Source organism: Scylla paramamosain, chromosome 32, assembly GCF_035594125.1.
Source record: "Scylla paramamosain isolate STU-SP2022 chromosome 32, ASM3559412v1, whole genome shotgun sequence".
NCBI lineage: Eukaryota > Metazoa > Arthropoda > Malacostraca > Decapoda > Portunidae > Scylla > Scylla paramamosain.
Window position 1 is genome coordinate 4,360,861 of NC_087182.1, and position 25,394 is coordinate 4,386,254.

At 40.2% G+C, this 25,394-nt stretch overlaps 2 protein-coding genes across 2 annotated transcripts; one reads left to right on the forward strand and one right to left on the reverse strand.

Moving 5' to 3' along the window:
* Nucleotides 1–1,848: 1,848 nt before the first annotated feature.
* Nucleotides 1,849–14,846, reverse strand: LOC135089076 (medium-chain specific acyl-CoA dehydrogenase, mitochondrial-like). The gene is made up of 10 exons (XM_063984297.1): nucleotides 14,695–14,846; nucleotides 11,538–11,643; nucleotides 11,105–11,226; nucleotides 6,568–6,714; nucleotides 5,157–5,237; nucleotides 4,594–4,748; nucleotides 3,815–3,984; nucleotides 3,176–3,333; nucleotides 2,791–2,961; nucleotides 1,849–2,477 (listed from the first exon to the last, which is right to left on the reverse strand). Exons 1-10 carry the CDS (start codon nucleotides 14,716–14,718, stop codon nucleotides 2,325–2,327), a joined length of 1,287 nt encoding a protein of 428 aa, XP_063840367.1. The 5' UTR covers nucleotides 14,719–14,846; the 3' UTR covers nucleotides 1,849–2,324.
* Nucleotides 14,847–17,795: 2,949 nt separating this feature from the next.
* On the forward strand, nucleotides 17,796–20,678 carry LOC135088897 (uncharacterized). The gene is made up of 3 exons (XM_063983963.1): nucleotides 17,796–19,051; nucleotides 19,306–19,461; nucleotides 19,879–20,678. The coding sequence occupies exons 1-3, from the start codon at nucleotides 18,056–18,058 to the stop codon at nucleotides 20,059–20,061; spliced, it is 1,335 nt and encodes a 444-aa protein (XP_063840033.1). The 5' UTR covers nucleotides 17,796–18,055; the 3' UTR covers nucleotides 20,062–20,678.
* Nucleotides 20,679–25,394: the final 4,716 nt, after the last annotated feature.

The following is a 25,394-nucleotide window of genomic DNA, read 5'->3' on the forward strand; positions in this document are numbered from 1 at the left end:
CTCGCCGCACAATGGGCCAGTTAATCAACAGTAACTCTCAACACGTCCTATTCATTACCACCTCGGGGAGATAATGGACGACGCAGTCAAACCTCGATAAAGGGGAACGTTTTGCCGCGTCTGGCTGAGCTGAGATCCGTGGCAGCAGCGGGAAATTCGCTGTGAGAACCGTATGAAATATTTAGGAACGGCTGAGGGTAGCACGGCGAGGATCCCCCGCCAGGGCGCGTCAGGTTGCACAAGAAGAGGGTTTGGGCTGTGTAGCATTTTGTGGTCATTTAGCATTCAAGCACTTCAGCAGGAGAGTTTAATGGCGTAAATTAAATCCGCAATGACACAGATAACGAAGCTGCACCATGACGCAAGAGGCCAGGTATCCGCCGCCAGCTCCTTGAGGCGCAGACAACACAGCTGAGGCAGATCTGATCTTCCGCCTCACCGATGAATGGCGGGGTATAAACCCTTTTCTGCCTCGTAATAAGCAGTATTATGCCCCGCCAGGTCGGTTTAGGTTACAGCTATTGGCCGCTGCGAGATTCAATCCACCTTACGGACAGGTTAAATGCGTGTCCCCATGTGGGTAGGGAGAGATAAGGACCGCTGACGGCGAGCATAATAGTTTTCACACCCGGAGCCGCCGCCGCCCGGGACCCCCAGCGTGGCCGGCCGGTTGCCAGCACAGCCCAGCCTTCAGTCCTCCGCCGCCCCCACGCCACCCCTCCTCCTCCCTCGCAAATCATGGTCAGAATATCACGGGGGATCTATAACTACGAATGTTTTTCGCAATCACGCCTCACCAGAATTCACTTTAGCGTCGGTGATGGAAGGCGAGACTCGTCTGCATACCTTTAGCCTCCTGCAGCAGACTTTGAGATCAAGACAAGGTTTAAACTATTTTATTACAGCGAGATCCTCTCACCAGGGCATCAGAGTTCATCACCACTTTATTGAATATCGGCAACAACCACTTGCCGGGGCGTAGCCAAGTCTCTCTGTAAGCTTTGAATTCTTGGCCACGCAAAGCATCCCGCGATTAAGTACCGACGTAAAATATAATAGTCGCTGCAGGACCTCCATCCTGGGCTGGGCCGACCCATGCCTCTCAGGGGGTGGCGGGGCCGTGGGCGAGGTGGTGATGCATCCTGCTCCATGCACATGCTTTATATTTCCCTCGCAAGGACAAAAATTACTCATTTTCATCTAACTCATCTTTCTCAAGATGTCAGCGCCTGCGTAATAACAGAGGCAAGAGATTAAGAATTATCAAAGTAAATACAAAAGAGAAGTTTAGGTGTGAAGGATGAAAAATACAAACATAATAATAATAATAATAATAATAATTATTATTATTATTATTATAATAATAATAGTAATTATTATTATTATTATTATTATTATCATTATTATTATCATTATCATTATCTTGTAATCTACCCTTATATCAGGCGGCAATCTTTCACAGCGTGATCCAGATAATAATAATAATAATAATAATAATAATAATAATAATAATAATAATAATAATAGTTAAAGTTGCTAATGGCACGTCGAGATGATTTGATTGAGAACAATGTTTACGAAACAAAGTACAGAAAAAAAAAACCTTGTATAATTCAGAGATATGAGGGAGAACTTATAAGATTAATTTTTTTAACAAAATTAACTTAACATCAGTAAAATATCAATAGAAACTCTCATATGAACTGTGATGACAAATTTTAGTAACTTTGAAGCCTCTGCCATTGCCTGTTACTCTGTGGTGGCCTTGGATGTGGTGCAGGCAGCTGGGATGTGGGTGATGTTTGGTGCAGCATTGTTGGACGTGAGGGAGTAAGTGAGGAAATCATACTTATTTCAGCACATTTATTATTAATATATAAACTATTTTCTGAATTTACACGCTACTCATGCTAAGTATTTACAGTTAGTATTGTATAATGTGCAAGAAACCATAATACCAGTAATACCAGTAATAAGTAAATGCCAGTTAATAATAATATGATGCTAGATAGCACAGCAATATCACAATAAAAATGCCAAGCTTTAACTATTGTGTATTTTCAGTGATCCATCTAGAGACACTACAGCTGCTGGTACTTTTGGGTTGCTCATTATAAGATGAGAATAAAACTAACAACAATATATTGCATTGATAATTGCTTGGTAAAAATAGTACATTCTGGTAAGCATCATAAGACTACAACCCTTATGAACCCTAACTATATATTGCATTGATAATTGCTTGATAAAAGTCGTACATTCTGGTAGGCATCATAAGACTCCAGCCCTTGTGCACCCTAACTAGCCCATGCCAGAGGCTTCCCTTAGAGGAGACCCATCTTGCAACGAGCCAGGTGTTCCCGGGCAATGATGAGGCGCTGGATCTGGGCCGTTCCTTCATAGATCTGGTAAATCTTGGCATCACGTATAAGCTTCTCAACGGGATACTCTGTGTTGAAGCCATTGCCTCCGAACACCTATATGCGTGTCAGGGACATTAAGTGAAAACCTCAAAATACTGCCGAGCTCAAATAAGGATCTTATCATCATTATTACTTCATCTAATTGCCTCCAAACACATCTGCGTGAATCAGTAGCATTAGTGAAAACCTCATAATGCAAATGAGCTCTGGGATTTTCTCATCATCATTTTGTCAAACGTTATTATCTTCTCTTAGTGTTGGTCAGCTTACAAATCTCGTCCACTTTTATGGTCACAGATGACTGAGTTTACAATTTTTGAGCTTCACAACTAAATTATACACACAATTACACTGGTAAAACACTCACCTGGACAGAATTAGAAGCAGCTCTGTTGGCAGCATCACCAGCAAAGCCCTTGGCAATGGAGGCATAGTAAGTGTTGCGGCGGCCCTGGTCCACCTCCCAGGCAGCTCGCATCCAGGCCAGGCGACCCAACTCTGTCTCCATCGCCATTTCAGCCAATATGAAGGACACAGCCTGCAAACCAAAGCATATCAAAACATCATTCTTTCATGGCTCAGGTCAAGGAATGTACCAAGAGAACAAGGATAAAATAGCATGGGATTTGGAAGGATACACCATTTTTACATCTGAAAGGTCAAATAATAAGAATTTGAAAAAAAGTGAGAAATGACAGCAACATGCAATTAGTGAATTTACAAAGTTCAGACGTCTCAGTGCAATATATTACCTGGTGGTTGACAATTTCAGTGCCAAATGTCTTCCTTTCCAGGGCATACTTTGTGGCTTCATCCAGGGCCCGTTGACTCAGACCCACAGCCCCTGCAGCCACTGGGGGACGTGTGCGGTCAAAGGCACCCATGGCAATCTTGAACCCTGCACCCTCACCTGCAGAATGTTTAACATGAGATTAAGAAAAACTAAGGATGAGATGTGTCAGCAACTACTGCAGCTCCCACTGGTTGTGTTGTTGATTGTCTTGGCTGGTCATTTGTAGTGCTGGAATCTCTTGGTAAAGGTGAAGAAGACTGCTAGACATTTCAAGTAAAGTGAGCCAGCAGGTAATTCCACTGCATGGCAAGACAGTAACAATAGTACAAGGTCACAGTACCCTGATGCTGTACTTCTGTCTCACTTTAATTCAGTAACACTTGATAGAAATGTGTGGCTGTGTCCAATATATAATATACATGTATATTCCTTGTTCACTATGCAGTCTTGGCATCATGCTCACCTATCTCCAGTGAATATGGCTAATGCTCCCATAAGACAACTCATTACAAAAACTGAGTCACATGGATGATATTTAACAAACATACAGGTGGTTTAATGAATACAGCAAACATTACAAGATCACTGCATGCATTACCAATTAGAACATTTTCCTTGGGCACCACCACGTCAGACAAGGAGAAGCCAGCAGTGTTGGAGCAGCGCTGGCCCATGTTGAGTTCCTTGCGCCCTTTGGTCAGGCCAGGAGAGTCCGCATCAACAATAAATCCTGTGAAGGCCTTGGATGCAGGTGTCTTGGGATCTGCACTGGAAAACCACCACCCAGGCAATTATATATTTCAAAAATTTTGAAACTCTCATTTGTAATTGTAGAGTAAAAACGTGTTCTTATATGATTTTTATTTGGTTCAATTTCAAAAGTTTCTTAATTTCTGCAATGTGATGTGTCTTATATAATAGCTTTACAGTTTTTAGTTTGGCAATTTGCAAGAACTCATTACTATGACACAACAAATACATAATTGAAAGGAATCTCAAAAGCAGTTGCCAACTCCTTTAATTTACAAGGTTTTAAAAGGTACATCATAAGTCTTCCGTGAGTCCAGAGGAACACAACAGTAATTATATTCTATTCGCTTGAATTTCATACAAACAAAATGCATAAGCATCACTTGATATATATCTCCTGCAACGCACAGCATACGTTTCCACACACTCCACTGTCTCCACTGTGACTCCATAATACTGTATTATTATACCATCTTCTTCCACTAAATGTTAATAATCACTCAGTAATAAGACCTAACACTATTGTAAGATATCAGATAAAGAGCTGTCTATGTGCATTCAAAAACAAGGCTCCCATTCAGTCTGGGCAACAATCTTCATGACATACACATCCCCCCTGTGACTCACCTGGTGCGTGCCAGGATAAAGTACCAGTTGGCTACGGCGCCATTGGTGATCCACATCTTCTGGCCGTTGAGGACGTACTCATCTCCCTTCCTCTCAGCTCTGGTCTTGATGCCCGCCACATCTGAGCCTGCCCCAGGTTCAGTCACACCATAGGCCTGCACCAACACACATCACCATCAATGTTCTTAAGTCATGTAAATGTTACAAGCACAAGTCATATGAAGGAATTCATATGATGCATAAACAAAGGAGAACAAAGATGCTTATCAAATAAAACAAAAGCAAATTGCAATTTATGAACATTCATTGTACCAATTTGGTATATTACTCATTACAATCTAAATAAATACTGTTATTATTAACTATCATAATCTAAAACAAACTACAAGTTTCTACCCAAAAAATGAACGATATATTGATGCTCATAGTTCAGAACATTTCTATCATGTTTGTCCCAGCTTTAATTTAGCACAAAATCCCCTTACATCTCTTGGTGCCACATGCTGGGAATTACATTCCATTTCCTGAAGCAAAGATAACAACAGTGTCCAAGGAACACTTACACACATGAGGGGCTCCTCCGTCATGCGGCCAAGGTACTTCTTCTTCTGTTGCTCGTTACCAGCAATGATCACCGGCATTTGCTGTGAGGGAGACAAAGAAACACTTGGTATCTCATCCAACCATTGAGGTATGGAATGAGTGTACACTCATTTTTCTGACAACTGGGCCATTCCCTTGTTTCTTCTCAAACAGAGGCTCAATTAACTGAACAAAATATTTTATTATACTTTTCCATGATATATTTATTGGGCCAAAGAAAATATCCTGACAGCTAATTTTTTTCTAAATCTTGAAATTATTGTTATGGAGCCCCCTCAAATCATGTACATATATAATACTTACAGGAACAATACAAGCTTAATCAACATTGTATACAGGGTGTAATGCGAGTTTCTGCAAAATACTGAAAGAGGTGAAAGAACGTGTAATTCTAAGTAGAAAATGTTCTATACACATATGCATTTTAAGGCTTTGTTTACCCATCAGAGGAGCTGAAAATGTATGGGACTCACGGGTGTGCTATGTGTGTAGCTATGAGGTGACAGACAGAAGGTTGCATTGTCAGAGCCTTGGAAGTGCCACTTACTCAAATTACGAATGGTTTAATCTGATTTTTTTTTGCAGGCTGTGGAATATTAAAGTACCTTATAACAAGACAAATGGTATTAAAAAGCATGTAATTTACTGATAAGCATTACACAACAACATTATTGTGGTGATTAAAACTACTGTAAAATGCTACGTGGCATCATCACTCAGCTGTTTTCAAGGTTGCTCAGCCTCGCTCCCCCACCCCTGCCCCCTCCATTGTTTTGATGATGCTATGTAGTATTTTACAGGAGTACTTTTTATCACCGCAATAATGTTGTCGTGTAATGCTTATTGGTAAATTACATGCTATTTAATACCGTTTGTCTTGTTACAAGATACTGCAGTATTCGACAGCCTGCAAAAAATAAGATAAAACCATTCATAATTTGAGTAAGTGGCACCTCCAAGGCTGTGACAATGCGACTGTCTGTCTGTCACCTTATAGCTACACACATAGTACACCCATACATTTTCATCTCCTCTGATAGGTAAACAAAGCCTTAAAATGCATATATGTGTATAGAACATTTTCTACTTAGAATTACACGTTCTTTCACCTCTTTCAGTATTTGCAGAAACTCGTGTTACACCCTGTATGCAAGCCAAATATACCCAGGGACTCATGGTGAGACCATGATTATTGAGTCCAATAATATCCCACACCAGCCTTAGTTGCCAGCCTACCAAGGGGAAGGTCATCCTGAAGCAAAACCTACTCCCTATAAGATGAGGACACCCACACAAGCCATCCAGAACCATACTTAACAAAATGATGATGACAATGATGATGATGAAGAACGACACAAACCATTCTCTTACACCGAGATTGTTTGCTTCCATTGCCGTCTGGATTCCGGTGCAAGCGTAGGCAATCTCCTCAGTGATGATACAGCCTTCAAACGTGCCCAAGCCCATCCCTCCAAACTCTCCCGGGATGTGTGGGTTCATGAGTCCCAACTCCCAACCCTGGAACAGTGGAGACAGTTCAGTGTATTTCATTCATGACTCCACCAGTTACTTAAGATAGCATTAAGTAGAATCTTCAACTGCTAGTTGTTTGCATCAGCAACAGTTCATTAGATATATCAAACTGCATGTAGCTTTTGAGTATTCTTATAAAAGTATGACATTTATTCCTATGAAAGTATGTCATATGAAAAAAAAAAAAAAAAAAAAAGGCCCACTGGGATGCTAGTCCCCGAAGAGGATCCAAAGTTGTAGTTAAAAATTGAAGGATAAGTCCAAGTCATAGAAAGGTGGAAATACAGAAGCAGACAGGGAGTTCCAGAGTTTACCAGAGAAAGGGATGAATGATTAAGGATACTGGTTAACTCTTGCATTAGAGAGGTGGACAGAATAGGGGTCAGAGAAAGAAGAAAGTCTTGTGCAGCAAGGCCACAGGAAGAGGGGGAGACATGCAGTGAGCAAGATCAGAGGAGCAGTTAGCATGAAAACAGTGGTAGAAGACAGCAATGACTCACTGCAGCAATGAGAAAGAGGCTGAAGACAGTTTGAGGAGAGGAGTTGATGAGATGAAAAGCTTTTGATTCTACTCTGTCTAAAAGAGCAGTATGAGTGGAATTCCCCAAAAGACATGTGAAGCATACTCCATACATGGATGAATAAAGCACTTGTACTGAGTTAGCAGCTGAGGGGGTAAGAAAAACTGGCGGAGATGTCTCAGAATGCCTAACTTCACAGAAGCTGTTTTAGCTAGAGATGAGATGTGAAGTTTCCAATTTAGATTATAAGAAAAGAACAGACCAAGGATATTGAGTATAGAAGAGTGGGACAGTTGAGTGTCACTGAAAAAGAGGGAATAGTTGTCTGGAAGGTTGTGTCGTGTTGATAGATGGTGGAATTGAATCTTTGAGGCATTGAACAATACCAAGTTTGCTCTGCCCGAATCAGAAATTTTAGAGAGATCAGAAGTCAGGTGTTCTGTGGCTTTCCTGCATGAACTGTTTACTTCCTGAAGGGTTGGACGTCTATGAAGAGATGTGGAAAAGTGCAGGGTGATATCATCAGCATAGGAGTGTATAGGGCAAGAAGTTTGGTTTAGAAGATTATTAATGATTTTTTTTTATGTAGGAAGGACACCGGCCAAGGGCAATAAAAATCCAATAAAAAAAAAAATGCCCACTGAAATGTCAGTCCCATAAAAGGGTCAAAGCAGTAGTCAAAAATTGAAGAATAAGTATCTTGAAACCTCCCTCTTGAAGGAATTCAAGTCACAGGAAGGTGGAAATACAGAAGCAGGCAGGGAGTTCCAGAGTTTACCAGAGAAAGGGATGAATGATTGAGAATATTGGTTAACTCTTGCGTTAAAGAGGTGGACAGAATAGGGGTGAGAGAAAGAAGAAAGTCTCATGCAGTGAGGCTGCAGGAGGAGGGGAGGCATGCAGTTAGCAAGATCAGAAGAGCAGTTAGCATGAAAATAGCGGTAGAAGACAGCTAGAGATGCAACATTGCAGCGGTGAGAGAGAGGCTGAAGACAGTCAATTAGAGAGGAGTTGATGAGACAAAAAACTTTTGATTCCACCCAGTCTAGAAGAGCAGTATGAGTGGAACCACCCCAGACATGTGAAGCATACTCCATACATGGATGGATAAGGCCCTTGTACAAAGTTAGCAGCTGGGGGGTGTGAGAAAAACTGGCGGAGATGTCTCAGAACGCCTAACTTCATAGAAGCTGTTTTAGCTAGAGATGAGATGTGAAGTTTCCAGTTTAGATTATAAGTAAAGGACAGACTGAGGATGTTCAGTAAAGAAGAGGGGGACAGTTGAGTGTCATTGAAGAAGAGAGGATAGTTGTCTGGAAGGTTGTGTCGAGTTGATAGATGGAGGAATTGAGTTTTTGAGGCATTGAACAATACCAAGTTTGCTCTGCCCCAATCAGAAATTTTAGAAAGATCAGAAGTCAAGCGTTCTGTGGCTTTCCTGCGTGAAATGTTTACCTCCTGAAGGGTTGGACGTCTATGAAAAGAGGTGGAAAAGTGCAGGGTGGTATCATCAGCATAGGAGTGGATAGGACAAGAAGTTTGGTTTAGAAGATCATTAATGAATAATAAGAAGAGGGTGGATGACAGGACAGAACCCTGAGGAACACCACTAATTAATAGATTTAGCAGAAGAACAGTGACTGTCTACCACAGCAGCAATAGAACAGTCAGAAAGGAAACTTGAAATGAAGTTACAGAGAGAAGGATAGAAGCCGTAGGAGAGTAGTTTGGAAATCAAAGCTTTGTGCCAGACTCTATCAAAAGCTTTTGATATGTCCAAGGCAACACCAAAAGTTTCACCAAAATCTCTAAAAGAGGATGACCAAGACTCAGTAAGGAAAGCCAGAAGATCACCAGTAGAGCGGCCTTGACAGAACCCGTACTGGCAATCAGATAGAAAGTTGTGAAGTGATAGATATTTAAGAATCTTCCTGTTGAGGATAGATTAAAAAACGTTAGATAGACAGGAAATTAAAGCAATAGGACAGTAGTTTGACAGATTAGAATGGTCACCCTATTTAGGACAGGTCGAATGTAGGCAAACTTCCAGCAAGAAGGAAAGGTAGATGTTGACAGACAGAGCTGAAAGAGTTTGACTAGGCAAGGTGCAAACACGGAGGCACAGTTTCGGAGAACAATAGGAGGGACCCCATCAGGTCCATAAGCCTTCCAAGGGTTTAGGCCAGCGAGGGGATGGAAAACATCATTGCGAAGAATTTTAATAGGTGGCATGAAATAGTCAGAGGGTGGAGGAGAGGGAGGAACAAGCCCTGAATTGTCCAAGGTAGAGTTTTTAGCAAAGGTTTGAGCGAAGAGTTCAGTTTTAGAAATAGATGTGATAGCAGTGGTGCCATCTGGTTGAAATAGAGGAGGGAAAGAAGAAGAAGCAAAGTTATCGGAGATATTTTTGGCTAGATGCCAGAAGTCACGAGGGAAGTTAGATCTTGAAAGGTTTTGACACTTTCTGTTAATGAAGGAGTTTTTGGCTAGTTGGAGAACAGACTTGGCATGGTTCCAGGCAGAAATATAAAGTGCATGAGATTCTGGTGATGGAAGGCTTAAGTACCTTTTGTGGGCCACCTCTCTATCATGTATAGCACGAGAACAAGCTGTGTTAAACCAAGGTTTAGAAGGTTTACGACGAGAAAAGAGTGAGGAATGTACGAGTATGCCTCCATGCCAGACACTATCACCTCTGTTATGCGCTCAGCACACAAAGACGGGTCTCTAACACGGAAGCAGTAATCATTCCAAGGAAAATCAGCAAAATACCTCAGCAGGTCCCCCCAACTAGCAGAGGCAAAACGCCAGAGGCACCTTCGCTTAGGGGGATCCTGAGGAGGGATTGGAGCGATAAGACAAGATAAAGATATGAGATTGTGATTAGAGGAGGTCACAGGTGACAGCTGGGTTTAATGATAAGTTCACAGCACCCTTTGAACAGTGTTTTAGACCTCAATGGGAGTAATTATCATTTCAGCAGGTGTCTACTGCCTCCTCCGTGGGTGACAGGACAGAACCCTGAGGAACACCACTGTTAATAGATTTAGGAGAACAGTGACCATCTACCACAGCAGCAATAGAGCAGTCAGAAAGGAAGCTTGAGATGAAGTTACAGAGAGAAGGATAGAAATCGTAGGAGGATAATTTGGAAATCAAAGATTTGTGCTGGACTCTATCAAATGCTTTTGATATGTCTAAGGCAACAGCAAAATTTCAACAAAATCTTTAAAAGAGTATGACCAAGACTCAGTAAGGAAAGCCAAGTCATCACTAGTAGAGTGGTCTTGACGGAACTCATACTGACAATCAGATAGAAGGCCGTGAAGTGAAACATGTTTAAGAATCTTCCTGTTAAGGATAGATTAAAAAATGATGATGAAAAGCTTTTAATTCTACCATGTCTAGGAGATGAAAATAAAAAAATAAGAAGAAAAATAAGATGATGAAAGATAAGACTTGAAATCACAGATAGTATATAAATTTCATTTATGGAAATTCATTCCCAGGAAAATTTTACCTAAAATAATTTAACAAATGATAAAGTATAACAGTATATTCTACTATATATTCTACTATATATATATATATATATATATATATATATATATATATATATATATATATATATATATATATATATATATATATATATATATTCACTACTGGGTCACTAACTCAAGGAAATCTTCATCAATAATCTTATCAGAAGAAAACTTTTGACACACTATCAAGATTACTCATAAAGAATACTAAACACAAGGTAAGTAGTATGTGAAAAATGGTGAAGATGAAGTTTATCAATGCAAAGCAAATATTAGTGATGGTCAATCAATATTTCAATAGGTACTGACTGTCTTAATAATCTCCCTGGGGTATTCCATTGTCTTGTCATGTTCAGCTGCCTTGGGCAGAACCACCTCTCGGGCAAACTTGCGTGCCAGCTGCTGGATTTCCTTCTGTTCTTGTGTGAAATCTGCCCAAATTAACATTAGCCATATAAAACAGATACAATAATTTCACACATAGTATAATTGTAAAAAAGTCTCAGCAACAGGTATATATTCATGATTTCACTTATAAAATTATCTCAGTTTGCTAACAGACCTTCCTTGTAATGAATATCACACAGCAAAATTTCAGACTTAAAAACTAGTCTTCAATGTAATTAATTCATTATATCAAAGTTTTACTATATATTTCCTTCTAAAAATGGGTTCCTGAACAAAGTGAGAGAAGAGCTAGTGAGTAACAACACAACACAAGATAAATCACAGGCCCGCCTACCAAAACAAACACCACCACCACTCTGCACTCCAGCAGCAGCAACAGGGTACGCCTCAGTGCTGAGGTGACGGAGAGCAGGCTGGGATGCTGACACATGGCGCATTAGCTGCAATCAATAGTGACATGAATTTAACATGCTACCTTCCATACCCAAATGTCTCCTCTTGTTAATTTAAGTAATGTAAAGGTATGCTGTACTGAATCAAGAGTGTCAGCATTGGTCTGGTAGCGCCACCCTTCCTGGCCTTGGTATGTGAAGTAGGGTGATTAGTTTCCTTCTCCACCTTCTTTACATTCCCAGTCAGAGCTCCCCAGTACCTACTTCAAGGCTGGGTGAACCTAGGAGTGGTCTGTCATTCCAGAAAAATCCCAGTTGTGACCAGGATTCAAACCTGGAACCTCTTGTATTGTAGTCAGATGTGTTACAGTCTAAGTATTCACTCCCTGAAGTCATATATGTTTGTCAAATATAAGCTGTAAACTACAATCTTCACTTAATATTCAACATTTAATCTTTACAATATTTCCTGAGGGAGAGCAATAGGGTACCCAGTCATTTTGCCTACATGTTATTTTGTCCACAGCAAAGTAAATTATTCAGTCTTTAGAATCAATGTACGAGAGGTGAGAGACCTGCATTCTAAACCTTTTGTAAGTGTTCATGTCTTAAAGGAGCAACAAACAGCTAATCATCTTAATTCCATGAACTTTACTTGCTATATTTCTTTTTACAATTATGACCATGACATTATTTCTTGTATAAATTTTCTACTTAGCCTTTACAGTAAAACCTCCCTAAACCAAATCTGAATAAGCCAAATATCAGATAACCAGAACAGCCTTGTCAACCTCCTCAGCAAGTCTGCCCAGCTCTACTCCATCCCCAATCACACCAGAGCCACCAGCCAACATCTTTGACTCAGATTCTAAGTGACAAGCAAAAATACATAATGTTATGTTAACTCTTATGTGGCCAGTGTGTTGCATACAGTTAAGTGAGCTCTTATGTGAACACTACCTAAGTGTGTAGTTCTGTAATGTTAAGTGAACTCTTAAGTGGCCAGTTACTGCATTGTGTACAGTGTGTAATAACAAAATATGCAGTAAATATCTATCTTGGGGCTTATAATGTGCTAACAAATATGCTGTAAATAACAATAAATGTACATGTTTATATACTACACAGAAACTGGCCAAAAAAGATGTATCTATTGTCAGATAAACCAAACTTCCAGATAAACCATCAGCCACTTTGCCCAATACAGTTTGGTTTATGGAGATTTTACTGTACTTATCTTGATAAAATTTTAATTTTCATACATTTTTATACAAGTTATTTGCCTATATAATGATTTATTCTAAACATCTTTTATACTTTATATATATATATATATATATATATATATATATATATATATATATATATATATATATATATATATATATATATATATATATATATATATATATATATATATATATATATATATATATATTTTTTTTTATTATAACATTATTCTTTTGTCTTTGAGTGACTAATGTGTATATGAGTTTGGGACTGCCAGCCTGGTACATAAATAGTCCAACTTTATTACTTGCTGGTCACCTGATTACCTGATTTTTATGTTGATTTAATGTGCTTGATTTCTTTAATGTGTCTTATGAGAGAGAGAGAGAGAGAGAGAGAGAGAGAGAGAGAGAGAGAGAGAGAGAGAGAGAGAGAGAGAGAGAGAGAGAGAGAGAGAGAGAGAGAGAGAGAGAGAGAGAGAGAGAGAGAGAGAGAGAGAGAGAGAGAGATCCTAAAAAACAAGAGAATCAAACTAAAAAGCAACATTTTAACTTTGTGGGTTCCTTGTGTGTCAAACATATAATGTGCATTAAACCTGAAGTAGAATCTCACCACACACTACAACTTCACTAAAAGTACTCCAAACCTCAAACTTGTTATCACACACTGATAATGAATAGAACATTAGAGGCTCTTCCGGGGAGCTGTCTATGTGTATGTGGATGCGTGTATCTTGGGCACATCGGAAAGACAATTCAACCTTGGTAACTCGGTGACAACACTCTAGTGAGGAAATATTTCCATAAGCATGGCCAGTACAAAGATGATTACATTATATCCGTCACTGGCTTGGTTGTGTAAGCCAGTCAGGGTTTATAAAAATAACTTTAGTGTAATAACAATTTGTTTCTGGACAAATATTTTTTTTTTTCAAATTGTGATTGACTTATTGAGATCAGCAGTGAAATCAATGAACTGAATGACTTCAGATCTAACCTAACCTGATGGAAATGCTTATGTAATTTGAATAGTATCCCTTAACCCTTTCACTGCAACACAAAAGTAATAGCACTAGAAGTAATGGATGAAATCTTAGAGCCTCTACAAGAAAGGAGATTAAAAAAAGTAGATTTTGCAATTTCTACCCAGCTTAAAGACTGGAGGTGGCTGTAGAACAAGTAAAGATGTCTCAGAGTGATTAGTAATTAAGAAAAGATGTACTAAATATCAGGCAAAGAGTTAATTGAAGCATTACATAACTAACACAACCTTGGTAACTTGCAAAGAATGCTGATGAGCTAATGATTATCTTCCCATGATCAGTAGAAAGAATGGCATTAATAAAATTTCCATAATATCAGCCAATCACAAGCTTATATAATTATTATGGAAGTGAAGTACCGGCCAAAGGCAACAAAATATGTGAACAAAAGGCCATTAAGGTGCTAATCCCCTAAGAAAAAGTTGATAAGTGTCCTGAGGCTTTGACTGAAGTATTACACAACTAACACAGGTTTGGAGGCTTGATAAGAACATTGTGTGCTGATAACTTCCCAAGCATGACCAGTATACAGAGTGATATAAATAATACTTTTCATTGTCTAGCTTGCGTAACTACAGTGGAGCCTTACGTAACTTTTGGTTTACTGGCTTTGCACGATCTTACCGCTCTCAAACTACTGGAAGCTGCTGTTTATGCAAAAAAATAACATTTAATAGACTATACTAATCTTTATGTGACCATCTGCGTACACTTTAAGAACACTCAGACGAGATCTTGGCTATTTGGTGAGTCCTGTGTTTTTACGTGGTGCACGCGAATCTCAGCTGTTTACATCGTGGAATAGTCTGAGGAATTATTAGACTTACCTGACGAAGACGAAGAGCAGCCATAGTGAAGGTTTGACTGTGGTATGAGAGATAATGCGCACACCTTCACACACTGCTCGCGGCTCACACTCTCTCCCTCTGACTCTCTATCTCTCTCTCTCTCTCTCTCAGATCAGCTGCTGAACTGCAGTTTGAGCAGAAAAATCTTCGCAACGGGACATCTTTCATACACTTTTTCTTTATTATAGTTTCACCTCTTTGTGTCTCTATGAATCGTATTATATTCATATATTTCCTTTATTTTCGGTTGAGATTGCATATACCTGTTTTTTTTTACTTTTTTTGTATATCAGTGTTATGGTTTTTAGTCTTACTGAATAACTTGGTCTTAGTTTTATTAATTAAAGGAACCTATATATATATATATATATATATATATATATATATATATATATATAGAGAGAGAGAGAGAGAGAGAGAGAGAGAGAGAGAGAGAGAGAGAGAGAGAGAGAGAGAGAGAGAGAGAGAGAGAGAGAGAGAGAGAGAGAGAGAGAGAAGCTTTCTTCAGCTAGGGCTGTAATACAGTTTGTCCTCGGAAAGATTCAACTGCTCTGTAGCAAAGATAACCCTCCAAGCTACTAATTCTGTACTGGGGCTTTATCCGTCCATGTATGGAGTATGCTTCACATGTCTGGGGGTTCCACTCATACCGCTCTTCTAGACAGGGTGGAATCAAAAGCTTTTCGTCTCATCAATTCATCTCCTCTAACTGACTGTCTTCAGTCTCTTTCTCATCGCCGCAATGTTGTATCTCTTGCTATCTTCTACTGCTATCATGCTCTTCTGGTCTTGTTGACTGCATGCCTCCCCTCTTCCCACGGGCTCGTTGCATAAGACTTTCTTCTTTCTCTCACCTCTATTCTGTCCACCTCTCTAATGCAAGAGTTAACCATTACTCTCAGTCTTTCATCCCTTTCTCTGGTAAACTGAACACCCTGCATGCTTCTGTATTTTCACCTTCCTATGACTTGAATTCCTTCAAGAGGGAGGTTTCAAAACACTTATCCTTAATTTTTTTTACTACCGCTTTGGATCCTATTCGGGGACCGGTATCTCAGTGGGCCTTTTCTCTTTTTTTTTTTTTTTTTTTTTTTTTTTGCCCTTGGCCGGTGTCCTTCCTAAATAATAATAAAAAAAACACAGTAACATGTAATACATAACATCACCAGCATTACTACTCATCCCAAGCTTCCTTGCCTCATCCTTACATTTGGGCTGTACTATTGGTCTTGGAAAAAAAAAAAAAATGAATCTAATTGCGTTGTTGCACATGTAATACGTGGACAGCCCAATGTACAGCTTGGCTGACTGAATGTTATATTTATTGTTGTATGTATAAGTGCAATAAAGGAGAAAGGCGGAACCTGCCAGCCTCCTCCTGGACATATAGAGTAAAATAGTTACGGGAAGAAACTTGCACTTTCAATACTTTTAAAAGCTATAAAAGTAAAAATCAGACATACATTTGACTACCTAATTACAGCCTGAAGGACTGGCCAATGAAAGACAAGGCAAGGCACACACTACATCACCATCGGGAGGCAAACTTTGGACATTCTATATGCTGGATGCCCACGTGAGAAGCCACCCAGGTGACGTGGGGCGTCGCTCCAGTATCCTCCAGGGTGCGGATGAGATCTAAACACTTATTAACATCACAGTCGGTGGGAGTGGAGTGCGTGCAAGGCAACCTTACTGTCATCAAAGAAATGTATATCGTTATGAAGAGGAACAACATGTAAGACCTCCATAATGGCACACCAACTCATATTCCGAAACATTTCTGCGCCGCACCTACACTACATTCAAAAGGATTTTATTTAAATTACACGGGTTTTTAATGGTGTTTTTTTTTTTATGGTTCTAGTGACAGATCAACAAGATTATTAGATTAGTAACAGGAGAAACACTCTTGAAAACATGGCTAATTAAGTCTGTGGTCTTTAAAAATAGTCGTGGGGAGAGAGCAAAGCGTTTCTGAATACGAGATATTACTGTTCATAATTTCCTTCACTTTTTCTTCTGATTTGTAAACACTTTTGTAGTTCAGATCAAAATATAGTGATATTTGAGGACGCATGCATTTCCCATCAGCTACTTAACATCTACTGAGAGGCCTATTTCTGCTAATAGATATAAAAGACGCTTTAAGATTAATTTTCCGAAAAATAGGTTAGTTATACATCAGCTGAAGCGTTTTCTTTCTTCAACCATCCGAAAGAGACTACTTTTATCGGGTAAGTATCTATTTACAGAATTAGTAGAAGCCGTGATACCATCGTTTATCATAATGCAAACAGTCTTATCTCTGTACTAATTACGCCACTGAGAAGTCTAGTAAGGGCTGGGGAAGGGAATGTTGAGCGTGTGTATGTGTCATCTGTGTTCTGTGCTGCCTGGTACAATAAAGTGACGGTCAGGTATATGTATGCTTCTGTGCATTTTCACGGTATTGAATGTTCTCCCTCGCTTTAAAGTCCTCTGATCTTAGAGTTTAACAATTGTCAGGTGTTGTTATGGGGCTTTCCACAGATTAGAGGACTTGAAATGAGAGTAAAAGCAATAGACATGTGGAGGAGAGTTTATCATGTTTGTTTCTGATCAGACAATACAATATACTTGTGAGTCCTTTGCATTCCCGTATCCTCGCCATGAAAATAAGTCAAAAGTCAAATAGGTAAAGTAATGAATAAAATAGGAGTCTGTACAGTTCAAAGGAGATAAAAGATTTTGTTATTAGGCTTCACGACTTGAAATATACATGCATAGAATGGAAAGTTATCCATGATTCTAGCAAATGTACAGCTCTGGATATATGAAGAATATCCTGTTTATTATCATCATTTACGTAGATGAAGACTGCTGGGTCAAAAATGCGTGTGAAGTATATTCGGAAAAGTAAAAAGAAGAAAGAGGAGGAAATTGGATGAGTGATTTTATGTAAACTTCCATGACTGCTATGATATCAAACTCGCGCCGTATGAGCCTGTAATGCCCCGTGGTTGCAGTGTTTAACGTAAGACAAACCTGATTGGAAAGGCGTGCGTGCATTGCTTTTTAATTATGAGTTTGTACCACTAGAAGGAACAACACGTGGACCCGCGCCTTGTTGACAGATACTTGACATGGCCTGTTATCAGAGGCTGTAAGTGGCGAGCCTAATGGAGGGGGATGATTTGCAACTAAAATTATGAAAGAGGACAGGAGTGAGTGGCGTTCGGCGTAGTGGTGGCGTTGGTGTCAGGAAATCACCACGCTCCTCAGACACTCCTGCAGAAGAGGGCCACGTGCAGGATCTCCCGTGATTACATTGGTGATATTCGTCAGGAAAGTTTTCACAATGCTTCCAAATGCGAATAGTAAGGAGCAGGGAGAAAAGCAAATGGAAGCTGTGGAGGTTGAAATGAGCACTAGTAACAACAAAGGAGATTTCGTTAAGGAGAACAAAGCTATTTTCAAAACCTTCGCCTTTCTGGGACTCTTCGCCATCAGGAGAGTGAAGGGCCAGTACGTGGTGAGCAAGGTGCGGTTCATAATCTTCTACCTGTGCTGGATCTCCTACCCATTGGGGGGCTTCTTCCTGGCTGGCAAGAGTGAGACATGGGTGACCCGTTATGGAGTGTCCTACATGCAAGACACTTTCGCGGTCCTGGTACTTGCTGTGGTGCCCACCCTTCAAGCCTACTCCCTCAAGTTCATGACGAAAAGCTTACCGGAGATCCTGCAGAACATATCACAGCTCAGCATGATGGAAGTGGGCTTTGAAACACCCCTCAAGATACGTATGAAGTCCAGCAAAGTGACCATCAACCCGGGCACCGAACCACTACATCCGGAAAGACTCTTCAACTGGCTGCCTCGCGCTATGGTCGTCTTCTCCATATTCATATTCTTCACCGTATCCTCCACCGAGTACTTGATGGGTGTGGACTTCGAGAGGATGGACAAGGAGGTACCCACGCTGGTCGTTCTGCTCGTCTGCCTCACGTTTCCATTCGTAAGCACCTTGTTTGTGGTCGTGCTAACCAGATGGCTCGAGATTGTTTACAAAGCACTGAACCGGTACTGCAAAGAGGTGATGCCTGTTTCGGATGTGGACAAGGTGCTCGCTGTCTGTAGTTATGTGGACCGACTGCAGAAGATATTCGGGTTACTAGATGTTGGATTCTTCAGGTACATTCTGTCTATCAACGCGGCGTCGATCACTGTCGGCGCGTCACTCTGCATGGCGAGGCTGATGCAGGATTACACTCAGATTGTCTACCTTGGCCCGCTGGTTTTCCACGGCTTCATCCTGGCCTTGACGTGCGAGGGTGGGGAGAGGCTGGCGGCACAGGTAAGTTACGATTGTGTCCAAGTGTATGAATAAAATAAATAAATAAATAAATAAATAAAAAACAAGTACCAGTTAGGGAAAGTTTTGAGAAGACAAGAGTAGATTTGAACAATTTTCGAGTTCAGTGAGAGATTTTAAACTTTTAACTGATTTCTCTTGGGGTCTACTTCATCTAAATCTGATTTGAAATACAAGTGAGGAAAATTAAAAAGGGTTATACAGAGTCACAGGTAGAATTTTCGTTCCATTGGCAGCACGCAGGACTCGTGGCATGGCTCAAAAAGGAGATAAGACGCCACAAGCTCCCTGCAGTTCCCTCCTCGCCGCCGCCGTCGTTGTCTTCGTCATCGTTCTCCTCCACCTCAAACCTCCTCCACCTCCTGGATGGTCTGCTGGAGTACCCGCCTCAGGTAAGAACAGGTGTGCAAATGGGAATGTTACCTAGACCACCATCGCCGCCCATACTACTACTACTACCACTACTACTACTACCACTACTACTACTACTACTACTGCTACTATTGCTATTACTACTACTATTTATTTATTTTTTTTATGTAAGAGGAGCTCTGGCTAAGTGCAACTAAAAGACCACCGAAAGTACCAGTCCCCAAAGAGTAGTCAAAAGGATTATCCAAAATTAAGAGGAGGAAAATTGTCTTGAAACCCTTTGTAAAGAATTTTAGCCATAGGTAAGTGAAAATACAAAAGCAGGTAGGGAGTAAAAGGGGTAACAAAATTTTGAGAATATTATTAATACTTTTACCACCACCACCACCACCACCACCACTACTACTTTACTATTACCACGTCCTCGCCTCCTTCAGATCATGACCCTGGGGAACTACAAGGTAAACAGGGGCTTCTTGATCACCTCCATCGGCTTCGTCCTCTCTTACGGAGCCGTCGCCAGCCAAATTGGCGACTATGCAGACTGGGAGGATTTCCGAGACGTCTTCAGTGCCATCCTGTCTCACCGGAAGTGCATTAATCAGTGTCTCAGTTCGTGATTTTCTTAGAAAACGTAGATCTTTCAATGTGAGTGATTTGCAAGAGTATCTCCTTTAATTCTGTGCTGGAGTTCCGTTTTCTTTCTTTACCAGTGCTTAGCTGATTGCCTGGTTGAAGTGCTCAGGTATTAGTAGTTGCTAATTGCTAAGGTGTTGTAAGTGAGGGGGTGAAGGTGTGATATGTATTATATTCGTGTAGTTTCATAATAGTATTATACTTATTATTGTTATTATTACTATGTCTGTTATTTATGTGCCGTTTACATATCAATGAGTAATATCTAATGGCAGAGAGAGAGAGAGAGAGAGAGAGAGAGAGAGAGAGAGAGAGAGAGAGAGAGAGATTCTTTCCTCCTTCCTTCCCTCATTCCACACGTCAGTCCATCTCCTACAGCGCCCTCGTCAGCTACACACACACACACACACACACACACACACACACACACACACACACACACACACACTCATTCACCACCACTATCACTACCACAATCACCACACTACTACCACCCACTCCCGTTTTCTTCTTCAGTATACAAATAAGGTGTGGACTGGACTTGGGTTAGGTTTCCCAGTCTGACAGAGAGAGAGAGAGAGAGAGAGAGAGAGAGAGAGGGGGCGGCCACAGGGGGGGGAGGGACGCATATTTGTGCCTCCCACAAGGTGCCGGGGGTTGAAGGGGGCGCCTACCCCTACTCTTTGCCGCCTTCGCCCCGTCTGCCCCTACCACAGCCTGGCACCGCTGCTGAGAGAGAGAGAGAGAGAGAGAGAGAGAGAGAGAGAGAGAGAGAGAGAGAGAGAGAGAGAGAGAGGGTCGTGGTTCATGAAAGGAATGTCATGTTTTTGCAGTTACAGGTCTTAAGCTCGCGTCCCCAAGACCTCATATGCTGCGGGTCGTGTGGCTCCCCCTTCGTCGCCTTCTGCGGGTTTTCTGGCGTGGGGCTGAGAGGATTAGGAGAATAAGCAAAGCATTCACTGCCAGTTGTCGCCACTAACCTACACCGGCTGCCCCCAGAGGCTATTTTTGAATGTTTGTACCTCGTCCTACGAAGACCTACCAAGTCCTCGCGAGGGACTCCACACTTCCTCTTATTTCGCTATTTTCTCAACACCCACCACGGCTAGCGATGAAAACACGTGATATGGGGACGGGTTCAATATAATGAGTGAAAAATTAAAGGTGTAGGTGAGGAAAGGGGAAGAAAAAGTGGGGAAAAAAGAGGGGAAAATAGTGATGTAAGCGAGGACTGGTGTTTCCATCCCCTGGCGAGTGGCGACATCTGGCGGAGACGGCGGGAACTGTACTGCGTGGGAGGAGGTTGTGGCATGTCGACTTCCTGGCACTGGCATGCACAAGGCACCCTCAAGCCTTGCCTAGGAGCTCTCTCTCTCTCTCTCTCTCTCTCTCTCTCTCTCTCTCTCTCTCTCTCTCTCTCTCTCTCTCTCTCTGCTAACTCCATCATGAACAGGAGAAGTTAGAAGTATAAATATCGTGTGTGTGTGTGTGTGTGTGTGTGTGTGTCAGGCAAGGTTCATTCCTAACGTGACAGTCATCACTCGAGTTGCTGACATCAACGTCAGCCTGTGTTTCCTTATAAAAGGAGAGAGAGAGAGAGAGAGAGAGAGAGAGAGAGAGAGAGAGAGAGAGAGAGAAGTCATTTATGTAATCTTTCATATTGCCGTTTTCTTTGATATTTTCTTTTATTGAGTAACTTTTGTCCCTGAATTGTTGTTGTTGTTGTTGTTATTATTATTATCATTATTATTATTATTATTATTATTATTATTATTATTATTATTATGAAGAGGATGCACTGGAAGAAAGCAAACATTGTACATCAATTACTTCCCATAATCCCTCTTACGGTCCATTATTCGTTGTCGTTAAGGTGCTGTACGTTCACTAATGAAAGCTGCAATCACAAAATATAACAATCCTTCCAATTATTGCCTGATACCCATTGAAACTGAGGGAAATTTTGTGGAACCGCATTGAAAACAAACACACGTCTCGAGGTTTTCACTCCTTCCGCAATATCTTCGTTCGAGGTCGGGAAGGTTATGGAATTCTGGACTTGTTTGTACGTGCAGGAAGGAACGCGGAAGTGTCAGGTAAGCAGCAGGTAAATTTCCTCCTTGCTGATGTTTTTATGATTATTATGAAGTAAATGTTTGTTTTTCTATGCAATACTGAATAATTACCGACAATGTGAGTGAAAATAATAAATGGTGAGGTTTTCGCTATTGATACTTTATTTTTTTTTACTTTTACTATGACATATAACAATTTTTCTAACTTAATATCGCCAATGAGAGTGAAAAAAACAAAACTTAATAATAGTTTTTATTATTCTTTTATGTTCTCCGTGTTTCTTTCTTTCTTTCTTTCTTTCTTTCTTTCTTTTTTTTTTCACTTTTCCAGGTAGCTAATTAGATAAATAGTCAGTTAGTCACATGGTTAATCATGTTATTAAATTCATTATCTTCACTAATATTTTTCTTATTTCCTCTTTCTAATAAACTTCAAGATATTCTCAAGATCACTAAATTTATATTGTTTAATTCCACAAGTAATATTTTTTTTTCTATTGATAACACAAAGTCCTCGTTAACCCTTTCACTGCTATTTGGCACATCTTTACTTAATCACTAACTACTCTGAGACATTTTTCTTGTTCTACAGCCACCTTCAAATATTGTCTTGGCTAGAAATAGCAAAATCTATTCTTATTTTTCTATCCCTTTCTTACTTGTAGATGCTTACAAAGACTTCATACTTTGCTATGAGGGCTGTGAAGTGTTACATGTCGAAGTGAAAGAGTGGAATTATCAATATAATCATGAAAAAATCAGTTTCCATTAGTTGAAATAATCGTGATAAGACAAAACACCGTAAAGTTTGAGAATACACTTCCTAGTTCACTTCTTACATAATAACTTGCCTGGTTTACTCGTCACTTACATAACACACCTTGGAAATCTACACAGCCAGCTCCACAAAGCGACTGATGGCTGGCAACGTGGAGCGGAACTGTGCTGAAGTGACCAGGGCAGACAAAGAATAGTGTAGCAGTAATGAGAAGGAAAACATGAAAGAATAAGTGATAGAAAGTAACAGTGTGATGAACAGTAAAAAGATATTAAGAAAGTAGACGTAAAAAAAAAACAATATAATAAGCAAATCTAGTGAAGTGAAAGAAGTGTGTCATAATATATACATACATACATACATACATATAGATATACATACATACATACAGACAGACAGACAGACAAACTTACTCTCTCATAGCGCTTTATACATGAGGTTTCAACTTACAACATACACACAAATAAATAAATAAATAAGAGAAGGAGGATAGGAGAAGAGGCGGAAGAAGACAAGGAAGAGGAGAAGTTGGAAGAAAAAAAGAGGAAAGGCAGGAAGTAAAGGAGAAGAAGAAAAAAAAAAAAAAAGGAAGAGCAAAATAGAGAGAGGGAGGAAAGCAAAGAAAAGAAGAAGAAGAAGAAGAAGAAGAAGAAGAAAGAGAGGATTAAAATAAAAAATAATAAAAACTCCTTCAACCTCTAATATTCTCTCTCACTTAAGAAAAAAAAAAGAAAAAAAGAAAAAAAATGTAACCCCCACGGACTATACAAACCACGTTCCAATCACTGAAACAAAAAACGGGAGAAGACGATCCGGTCCCCTAATACGAAAACAAAAGAAAACGAGGACCTAAAAAAAGGAGCGATGGGTAGGGGGTCCTAAAAAAAATCCCCATCTTTGGCTCGAGGTGATCTTGCTTCGTCAACGAGGCGTAAGCTCGAATATATTTAGTGGGCCAGAATATGCTCCAACTGACTATAATTCTCGCCTGTAGCAATAAACAGTCCCCATTGAACGGCGGCGTGGAGCGAGTGAGCGATGGCAACGAGAGAGAGAGAGAGAGAGAGAGAGAGAGAGAGAGAGAGAGAGAGAGAGAGAGAGAGGAAGGACAATTACACAAACTTACATAAGAACAAGGACGAAAAAAACATAGCTAAATAAAAATAACGAAAATATAAGAAGGCAAAGAGAGAGAGAGATAGATAAAAAAAAAGAAAAACGAAACAAATAAACAAAAAAAAAAAAAAGAAAAGCAACACAAAACATTACATAAAACAAAACAAAAAAAACAAGCAAAAAAATCAAACAAGGACAATAAACACAGGGATAAAACAAACGAAAACAAATAAACGTGATAATGAAAATGATAATGATGATTCACACGAAGAATGAAGAGAACCAGAAGGTGAAGGAGGAGGAAGAAAGAGCAAGGAGAGGAAAGATATTTATTTAGGAGCCAATAAGCTTAAATAAAGAGGTGCCTTCGATATACATAGACCTCCGGGAACTGGGGTTGTAAAGCACTGGAAGGGGGGAGGGAAGGGAAGGGTTAGGGAAAGGAAGGGTTAGGAAAGGAGAGGGGGAAGGGTAGGAAAGAGAAAGAAGGGAGAGGAAGAGAGGATGGGAAGGAGAGAGAGTATATTTGGAGAGAGAGAGAGAGAGAGAGAGAGAGAGAGAGAGAGAGAGAGAGAGAGAGAGAGAGAGAGAGAGAGAGAGAGAGAGAGAGAGAGAGAGAGAGAGAGAGAGAGAGAGAGAGAGAGAGAGAATTAACTTAATCAAAGGTATGGTGAATATTTCTTAGTATCGATTTAATTACTATGACGAAATTGCTAATAGTAGTAGTAGTAGTAGTACCAGTAGTAGTAGTAGTAGTTGTTGTTGTTGTCGTTGTTGTTGTTGTATCATTATTATCACTATCATTACAAATATAAAAACTCAAATGAAGATGAAAACACAAATACATTCACGAAGAAAAGCAAAGTCAGTAAAGATTTCAGATGGACATGAAAGTAAAAACACGAATAAATAGAGAGAGAGAGAGAGAGAGAGAAAAAAAGCAAAACGTGACTATATTTATAATCCCCTCACGCCCAAGACTCTCTGATTTACTCAAGGGCGAAGGCAAACGGAGTACAAGGAAACAGCAGTCGATTTTCAAAACAAGTACATTTTTCGCCGAAACTTGAGCTGGCGATGGAAAAAGATGCGATCGCTCTACCTACACGAACAGAGGAAAATGTGTGTGTGTGTGTGTGTGTGTGTGTGTGTGTGTGTGTGTGTGTGTACGTGTGTTTCAAGGTCCTTATTTCCTTGACCTTCATGAATTTCTTCCTCTTTCGCATCCTTCCTTTTCTTTTTGCTTATCTTCATCTTTCCCTTCTTCCTTAATTCTTTCTCTCGTTCCTTCCCCCTCCTCTCTTCCCCCTCGTCTCTCCCTCCTCTCCCCACCACACCTGTCCTCCTA

Bases quoted from the DNA above. Each gene is read 5' to 3' on its own strand.
- LOC135089076 (XM_063984297.1), bottom strand. From the start codon at position 14,718: ATGGCTGCTCTTCGTCTTCGTCAG. The intron at 4,749-5,156 runs GTAAGTGTTCCT...GTGTTGGTGCAG, and splicing joins CGGAGGAGCCCCTCATGTGT to GCCTATGGTGTGACTGAACC. The intron at 3,985-4,593 runs GTGAGTCACAGG...GTGGTTTTCCAG, and splicing joins TTTATCCTGGCACGCACCAG to TGCAGATCCCAAGACACCTG.
- LOC135088897 (XM_063983963.1), top strand. From the start codon at position 18,056: ATGCTTCCAAATGCGAATAGTAAGGAGCAGGGAGAAAAGCAAATGGAA. The intron at 19,052-19,305 runs GTAAGTTACGAT...TTCCATTGGCAG, and splicing joins GGGAGAGGCTGGCGGCACAG to CACGCAGGACTCGTGGCATG. The intron at 19,462-19,878 runs GTAAGAACAGGT...CGCCTCCTTCAG, and splicing joins TGCTGGAGTACCCGCCTCAG to ATCATGACCCTGGGGAACTA.